Genomic DNA, 9,110 nt, shown 5'->3' on the forward strand with positions numbered 1-9,110 from the left:
GTTACCTGGTGACTTATGCATGACCACCCACCCATCTTCTCTTTGCCTGAGCCACTCAAGGAGAATGGGGAATTAGGGTCTGTATTAACTTAATATCCATATAGAACTGGCACTTGGAAAGTATTAACTAGGTGATCCTAATTAAGAAGCAGGCTTACCTCAGGGTGTTTTAACTAGTGGACAAAATCTCGTAACATCTTGTTTGTATTGCATTCAGCTTTTCATGTGACAGCCCAGCTCCCATTAACTTTCTATTTCACTGCAGAGTGGTTGACCGCTTGAATTCAAAACATCCCACCTATTTTTCTTTGCAGACATTTAAAGCAATTTTGTTCGCTAAAAACAAAGCAGATAATCTCCACCCCAATTTTTTTCCTATTTAAGAAAAAGATTCCAATTTAAACAAAAAATTATGAGCTATATTAGCTGTCATTGTCAATTTTAGAAATCCAGGAGCCAGTGTTTTTTTTTTCAGAAGTCTTATCAGGAGGGTTTGTACTTCTTGAATTGGGTCATGTTATATTTAAATTCACTGTCTACCATTTGAGTTCTAGCATCTCCTAACTTGAGTTATCTTTTCCTAAAGTGCCTCACAGCTTCCCATCTTGTTATGCCTATGGAATACTGCCAGTTTTGTGGTTGTTGTTTGTTTGTTTTTTCTTTATTTTTTACATTCTTTACATAGTTAATTAGGGCAAAAAGGTTCAAGGGCTACAGGAAAGTGGGTAAGACTGTTATTTCCACATTTTTTTTTGTCATGTGTCTGGGGTAAAGGGGGAGATAAAGGGAAAAGCCCCAACCAGTCTCCCACCCATCCCAGATCCCTGATGTGGGGCATGCTCCGATGGTCTTGCTCAAGTGGTTTTGATAGTTCAGCAGTTCTGAATTGCTGCCATTCTTGCCATTCCAAGCACGATGAGGTCGTTGAAGAATCCACTGATTGACATAGTCCATCATAGAGTCTCCATTTGCCCAGTTTTTCACTGCCAACATATGGCTGAGGTAGTTGACTTACTTGTTCTGTCCTCTGTCTTTTCATGGTTAGGGTTCTGAGTCCAGGAGTTCAATTGGGGAGATCCCTAAAGAAACTTTGTCTGAGGTGTTCCCAGACCAGATTCTTGTGTGTTCTAGCAAGCACAGGGCCCGGCACAGTCCATCACCACGATCAGCTGGTGGTTGCAATTGCTGGGTTGGTTCTGTGTTCAGTCCCGACTTCCACTGGAACCAATGGGTGTTGCAGACCAGCCTGGTTCTGCCCAGCACACACTCGGCCCTCACATAAACCAGTGGGAGCTGCAGCCTGGTTGGAGTGACCTACAATAACCCCCACCAATCCCACCCCCTATCCTGGTTTGCCAGTATGTGCAGCAAACTAGTCCAGTCTGTCCTATATCCTGTTCAGCTCTCATACATGACAGTGGGCATTGAAGCCTAGTTCAACCAACCAGCCCGACCACCCAGCCCACACACATGCTGGTGGGTACTTTTTTGTCTAGCCACCCCAGCCCCTGTCCTCGTTTTCGCACCCTTCAGTGAGAATGGTAACCCAAGAAGGAAGAGCCCACTCTTTCCCTTCTAGGCCACTCCTACTCCTGGATTATGCACTCTCCAGGTGGTTCTGCAGTGTAACTTGACAGAATTAGCCCCCAGTGCCAGCTTCTGCCAGCTGATGCTGCAGCTAAGCCCAACCATGTTTGTTTTTAATCCAAATGGATCTGACGGTTCAACATGTAGCCACATGTGGTGTGTCTTGTAGGAGAGCACTCAGTCTGCCGAGCCATTCAGTGTCAAGTATAATGTGTAACTGTGAAATCCCACAGTGACTCCTCTGGCTGTTGAGATCTTAATTGCCTTTATGGTAGAACCTTCCATGAGTCTCTTATCTGCAGTTTAACAGTAAAAATAGTATATCATGTTGATCCTATTTTCTTTATTTTTTTACTTTTTAAAAAATCATTATTATCATTTTATGATACAGTTCCATAGGCTGTAGGATTTCCTTTACTCCTTCCTCAAGACCCCTCCCCCACACTGAGTTCCCCTATATTATTACTATAGTATAGTTCTTCATAAACAGTCATATGTCCAGCATTGCAGGCATGGGCAATGACAGAGAGTCCAGCATCCTATTGTCAAGATATAGTTTACAGTTTCATTAGGAGTCCATGTTTGATCTGGAAGTAGAGATGCATACTTGCATTGTATCCTTATATCTAGATATGATAGTCTCCATTACACAGTTACTGTACATCCCCTTAAATGAAAAGCCACAATACAAAATCAACAGCAGGAAAAAAATAGAAATTTGCAACACCATGAAGTTAAATAACATGCTACTAGATATGATAGTCTTCATAACACAATTACTGTACATCCCCTTAAATGAAAAGCCACAGAACAAAATCAGCAATAGACAGAAAACAGGAAATTAAAAATGCCATGAAGTTAAATAACTTGCTATTGAATGACTAATGTGTTGCTGAAGAAAGGAAAAAGAAAATCAAGAACCTTCTTGAAGAAAATGATGTTACTGTTTGATCTATTGGTCAGTGAAGAATTTAATGAGAAACAAAGTGTCTTGAAGAGATTAAACAAAAACAAACTAACAAAACCATCAAAACCCCTGTTTCTTTATTGTCATACCACTTACTATGTGTTGTCAAGATATCAGTATTTGTGGCTACTAATAACTGTCAGGTTTCTTCCTTGCTTATTCAGTAGAGAAAGAAAAGCTTGTTGAATAGGTGAAATGATCTTTATAGAAGTGTTTTATTCTTGTGTAGGTCCTGTCCCTGCTATCAGTGGAGCCCTGAAGAAAGCAGGACTGAGTCTTAAGGACATGGACTTGGTGGAGGTAAATGTTCCTTTTTCACATGAATGAACGACCCACTTTCATAGCCTGGATGGCTGTAGATTGACACTTTACAGTTCTTTCTGTTTCAATACTGTTAGCCTTTTCCAGGATGAACTTCTCTGTATTATCCTTGCATGCTTTATGTTTTCATTTCCCCTACCCAATCAAAATGCTTCCCTGGGAACAGGCATCCAGCCTAGCCATGAAGAAGCTGGTTAAGGTGCCATGTTCCCCATCAGAGTCCTGGGCCCAGTGCCAAGCTCTGGGGTGGACTCCAGCTTTCTGCTAGGACAGACCTTGGGAGACAGCAGTGATGTAACAAGCAGTCGATTCCCTGCTACCCACTTGGGAGGTCCGGCTTGATGGCCTCATCCCAACTTTGGTCCAGGCCACCCCAAGCTGTCTTGGACATTTAGGAAATGAATCAGTAGTTGGGAGCTAGTTCTCTCCCTCTCTGGCCTGCTCTCACTCTGTATTCTCAAATAAATGAAAATTTTAAAACGCTTTAAAAGATGCTTTCCTTACATGTGCAGTTCAAAGCCAATTTTGCTTACTAAAATGTGGAAGCTTCTTGGAAGCTAATAGAACTACACTACAGTTTAGAATGCTAATACGCCTGCTGAATGTTCTATAAAGTGGGAGAGAAGAAAGAACACTATTTTATAAACTCAAAAAGTGTACATAAATTGACCTAATAGGCCAGGCATTTGGCACTGCTGTATAGTTACTGTGTGGGACTCCAGCATCCTTTTGCAGAGCCTGGTTCGAGCCCTGGCTCCTCTGCTTTCCATCTTCCTCTGCTGTGCACTCTGGTAGGTAGCAGGTGAAGACTCAAATACCTGGGTCCATGTCACCCATGTGGGAAACTGAGGTTGACTGGCCCAGCCCTGCTGTTGCAGGAGTTTGAGGAGTGAACTAGCAGATAGAAAATTCTCTCTGTCTTTCTCCTTCTCTCTCACTGCCTTTCAAATAAAGTAAAAATGTGGTTTAAAATTATTTTCTAAGAAGTAGAAAACCAGGTTCTATGCCTAGCCCTTCAAAAAAGTTATTCTTTTGAAAAAAGCATAATCTAAATAATGCCAAGTCCAGACATTTCTTACCATCTGCAAACATAGGTACCCTTCCCTTCAAACTCATCTTTGACTTTTATATCATAATGTGGCTTGATTTTTGTCACAGTTTTTGACACTGGGAGCTTGAATTTTTTAAAAAAGAAAGAAAATTATGTGAAAAACTGTGTGTGCTCCCATCTACAGGTTAACACTCAAAATGCCCGTAGTGTACAGAACTGTGCAGGCCGAAACCAGGAACTGGCCAGTCTAGGTCACCCTTGTGAATGGCAAAGATCCAAATGCTTTGGGCCATCACCTCTGTCTTCCCAGGGCACGCACTGGTAGGAACCTGGAATTGGGAACAGAGCCAAAGCTCAAACCCAAGCCCTCCAGCATGAGATACTTTTTAATAGCCAGGCCCACTGTTCTACCCTAGAAACTTGAAGTTATTGATGGTGGGATTTTTTTTCATGTTTAATGTTATAACAAAAGTAGCTTAACCACTAAGCATAATTAAAGCAGGTGGTAGAGAAGAAAGTACTTAAAAATGGACTGTATACCCTCCACATTTTGGAAATATTTGGAAATTTTAGATAATTAAGCCTGTGCTACTTAGTATTGGGAACTGATTAGTATACCAAAGGAAATCCAGTTCGAAGTGACTGAAGGGTAAAGGGGTAGCAGGTGTGTAATCACCTCCATGGCTTAATGACCATGCTTAATGACCATATTTAGGTCCACAAAAAAATTCCTCTGAATTGAATGCTGTTGAAATATATCAGTTATGCAAAGCTGTTGGTGGTCATTTATAGATGTGTAAACATTCAAGGGCCTCACCACTTAGCTTCCCTATGTTTAGAAGCCTTGTTTCACTCCTTATTCTGGATAGTAGCTCTTTGAGCATCACTACAGAAATAAAAAACTTGTTTAGTAAGGCAGGGCATTGAGAGAGCACAAACTCTTTGGTTACCGTATTTTTAATCTATAAAATTCAAATGTTATAGCTATAAATAGTTATGGTTTTAATACATCATGTATAATAATACCTATATTATACAATTGTATATAATTTAGCTACATAATTTATCATCTAAATTTCATGTCTCTAAAGTTCCTAATCTGAGATCATGTGAACATACAATACTGCAAGCTTGAAGATCATAGCCAGCCTTTGTAATGACAATATGATACCTTTCAGTTCTGCTGCATTTTCCACCTAATAACCATTCGCTGTTGTGTCTGGCTTTCTAAGTTTATTCTTTGTTCTCTCATCAGTTTTTGCTTGGAAGCATGGCTTCCAACAGCAGGTAATACTATAATAGCACCCACTTACTGACTACTTGTTCTTTGTCAGGTAATACACTAGACACTTAATCCCCATGGGTTCCAATTAACCTTGACAATGACTCAGCATGATACTCCAGTCACCATTAATTGCCAAGGATATAGGAGTATTTAAGAGTTTAAGAAACAGGTATATAAATGATGCAGCTAAGATTTGAGCCATCCATCCAACTCTATATGCTGTGGGCTTTTTTCAGTATCCCACTGCTTTAGCACATGTCCACTTAGAAGACAAGATTACTAAAGATTTCTTTCTCCAACAGATACATCTGATTTGAAGTAGCAGTTGGTAATCTTGACACAGAATCATTAAAGACAAGTTGAAAAACTTCATGAGGTACTTTCAAAAGTGTTAATTTTTTTTTCTGATTTGAAGGTGAATGAAGCCTTTGCTCCCCAGTACCTGGCTGTTCAGAAGAGTTTAGATCTGGACCCAAGCAAAACCAATGTGAATGGAGGAGCCATTGCTTTGGGTCACCCATTGGCAAGCTCTGGTTCAAGAATTACTGCACACCTGGTTCATGAATTAAGGTATTTGCCAGAGATGGCCATATTTCAGATTCGTTGTTTCTCATAGAAGTGTGTAGATTTAGATTTCCTCAGAACACTCTAGCATTTTTCCTTCTCCTTCTCTTCTTCTCTGTAGTTCTTACCTGGAGAAAGGTTATGGGCAGTGTTTTGCAACCGGCCTTAGAGAAGAGGAGCCGTTATTGTGTGTTTGGGACCCAAGCTTCTTCTCATACTTGCTCTGTGCACTCTGTGGCCACTCAGCATGTGTTCCGGGAAGGACCAGGGTGTGTGTGCCCCTCCCTGGTGTTGGTGCTGGGGCCCTGGCTCTCAGGACACTTGCACCATGAGCCTGCAACAGGAGTACCATGAACTTAGTGAAGAGAAAAGTCAGTGGGTGCTGGCACCATCATTTATGGAAACCAAGCAAGTGACCATTTGGCTTGGAGCTCTGTTTCTCCGGTCTTCCAGGAGGGATGGCCCATGTGTCCGACCCTCTTTGTTTCTGATAAAGGAGCTCTTCCTCTTCCTCCTAGCAGAGTGTATTGTGGACCATCTGGCTCTGTCAATGGAAAATTGCAAACAAAACCAACCTGTTAGGTTGAAAAACCAAAATCAGACTCCATGTCAGGCTAGAAATCATTGTCTTATATCACTTCATATTTCGCAGAGTTAAAATGAGTGATTGGCATGTTCAAAAATAATTCCTGGGTTATTTTCTCAGAGTCATCATATTAGGAATGTGGAGTGAGAACAGATGATACTCTTGAGTCATTACTGTAAAAGAGACCTGAACTGTTTTTCAATTACCTTCCCAGTGATTTCAACCAGTGTGTTGGCTATATTTACTCTGAGGCACCCTGAAAACCCAGGATTCTACAAGTCAGAGAGACTGTGTGTCTGTCTCCCTTGCTCCCCTCTGCCCTGTGTGTCCAGGGTGCCTCCTGTTGTTTCCACAGCATGCCTGGGCCTATCTTCTTCGGTTCCTCTCACCCTGAATCCCCCCCTTTATTCGGTTGCCTCTCTCTTCTGTGTTGCCCCACCTTTTTTTGCTTATTAAAAATATTCAGCCTTCCAAATTCTTTTCACCTGTCATGACTGTAAGCCGGTATTGAGAACTGGAGAAGAGACTGAGAAGATAAACTGAAAGGGAATAAGTAATGCAGATGTGACTGTAACTAATACAATGAATTCTGTTCTTTATTGGAGTAAATTTCAGCTACCTCTTGCTTTCTTAGGCGCCGAGGTGGAAAATATGCTGTGGGCTCGGCCTGCATTGGAGGTGGCCAAGGTATTGCAGTCATCATTCAGAACACAGCCTAAGAAGGAAGTGAACCCAGTGCACCCTGCTCCGAGGCCACAGGACATCAGGTGACCTTCAGAGCAGCTGCCACCGCTGACTGTGCCCTGCCCCTGAAGCAGTGATTGAGTTTACTCAACCCGTCACGAGGCAGAAATGATTTTGATGGTGAATGAGACTGTGCCAAAATAGGTCCTCTCACATTCACACCAAATATCATGTAGTTCTGAACTAAAACTCAACTTTCATAGTCTTAAAAATTTTATGTCCTTGTCAAACAGCTGCCACATGTGCCTTAAATAATGGGATTACAAGAAATTGAATAAATGTTGCCTTAACCTCAGCTGATCTCTTCCTGTCATTTGTTATACTTGTGATTTTCTTTAGGCTGTAGTAAGCATCACATCACCTGACTTTGTCACGTTAACTGATTGTGAGCGAGCCCACGATTGAATGGCACTGCGTGCCCTCTGCACCCTTCACTACACCATCCATCACAGAGCTCTCCATCTTGTAACCCAGTAGCCACGGCCCCGTCACATGGCAGCTTCTCCTCTCTTTCTCCTGCCCCTGGCAGCTATCCTTGTGCCAACTGGCTCTATGAGCTTGACATTTCATGGTGCTGCCTGCAAGAAGCATCATTCAGTGTCTGTCCTCTTGTTATGTAGCCAATGTCAAGATTTCCTCTCTTAAGGTTAGATAATAGTCCATAGTATGTGGCCACATTTGCTTGTCCAGTCATCTGTCAGTGGGCCCTGAGGTTGCTTCTCCCACTGGGGTCTTCTGATTCAACCTGCTGTGAATGTGAATGTTCCAGAGTCTCAGCCATCCCTGCTTGCAGGTCCCTGAGGTGTGCTTGGAGTGCAGTTGCTGGGCCATGTGGTCCTCCTGGGCTTATTTGTTGAGGAATAGCTGTTGTATCATGGCAGTGTCATTTTACATTGCCACCAACAGTACACAAGGGACTCACCACCTTTGCTATTTCCTTGCTTATTTTTGAGACAGTGGCTGATAAACACGGGGCAAGTAACAGGTTGTGGTTTGGATTTTATTTCCCTGATGATTAGTGATGTTGGGTGCCTTCATGCATTCCCTGCACACATGGCTGTCTTGTGAGACATGTCTGTTAACGTGCTTTGCCCATTTGTTAATCACCTTGGTTATTTGTCAACACCAGCTATCTTCTGTCATTTCTGAAATGCTTTGATAGCCAGTTTATTTTGTGTACTGAATATTTGTTGTAATTTATTCTAAGCTAAATGTCCAAGGACTAAAATGACTGAAGTTGATCTTGATATTAATACATGAGGGCTGTGGACAAGGACAGTGCTGACTAGGCGCTCTAACTACACCTGAATGGGAACAGAAACTCTTCAAGGAAGATTGACACTCACTTCAGAGATCTTATTTTTAACTAGAAAGCTTGCGGCCTGTAAAAGGCTAGAAGGTCATGTGTCAGACATAGGCATGCGGCACCCGACTCTCCTGCCTACAGTAAGTGCCCCCAGCATCAGAAAGGACGATCCTCAGCCTGGATACCTGCCGCACTGCGACAGGAGGCAGCAGCCCTTATAGATCCCTAAGCATACACTAACATGTGGGCATGCTCCACTGACGGCCATCAGGGCCACAGACTGAGATGAGAAGCCGACCTGGGTTTCATCCTTAAGCTTCCCCTATGTAGGGAATCACTTCCGACCCTCACCCTAACCCTAACCTCTCACCTGCAAGTCACCAGCCAGGGTCCCCGGGCAGCATTGTCAGTATTGGAGACTCTGGTTATTCTGAGTGGGGAAGGGTTATTGGTGGCATCCAGTGGGTGAAAGCCAAGGCTGTTTCTAAACATCCGCTGGTGCACAGCTCAGCCCCCACAACAAACAATTAGCCAGTCCAGAGTGTCAAGGACGCTGCCGTTGGGAAATTCTAACATCTAATCTACCTAGCTGTGTTTATGTGCATGCTTGGCAGGGCAGTGTACACACAGCTTTTCTTTTTCTTTCTTTTAAATATAATGCCGTTGCCTGTTCCTTCCTCCTCACTCTTCTCACCAACC

At 42.7% G+C, this 9,110-nt stretch overlaps 1 protein-coding gene across 1 annotated transcript in view; it reads left to right on the forward strand.

Annotated features, from left to right (window-relative positions):
• ACAA2 (acetyl-CoA acyltransferase 2) overlaps positions 1-7,418 on the forward strand; it is a 35,084-nt gene extending 27,666 nt beyond the window's left edge. Inside the window, exons 8-10 of the mRNA XM_058676926.1 lie at positions 2,784-2,854; positions 5,627-5,781; positions 6,996-7,418. Coding sequence (XP_058532909.1) covers positions 2,784-2,854; positions 5,627-5,781; positions 6,996-7,080 — 311 coding nt within the window. The 3' untranslated portion in view covers positions 7,081-7,418. The remainder of the gene's footprint in view (positions 1-2,783; positions 2,855-5,626; positions 5,782-6,995) is intronic.
• Positions 7,419-9,110: the final 1,692 nt, after the last annotated feature.

This window comes from Ochotona princeps, chromosome 18, assembly GCF_030435755.1.
Source record: "Ochotona princeps isolate mOchPri1 chromosome 18, mOchPri1.hap1, whole genome shotgun sequence".
Lineage (NCBI taxonomy): Eukaryota > Metazoa > Chordata > Mammalia > Lagomorpha > Ochotonidae > Ochotona > Ochotona princeps.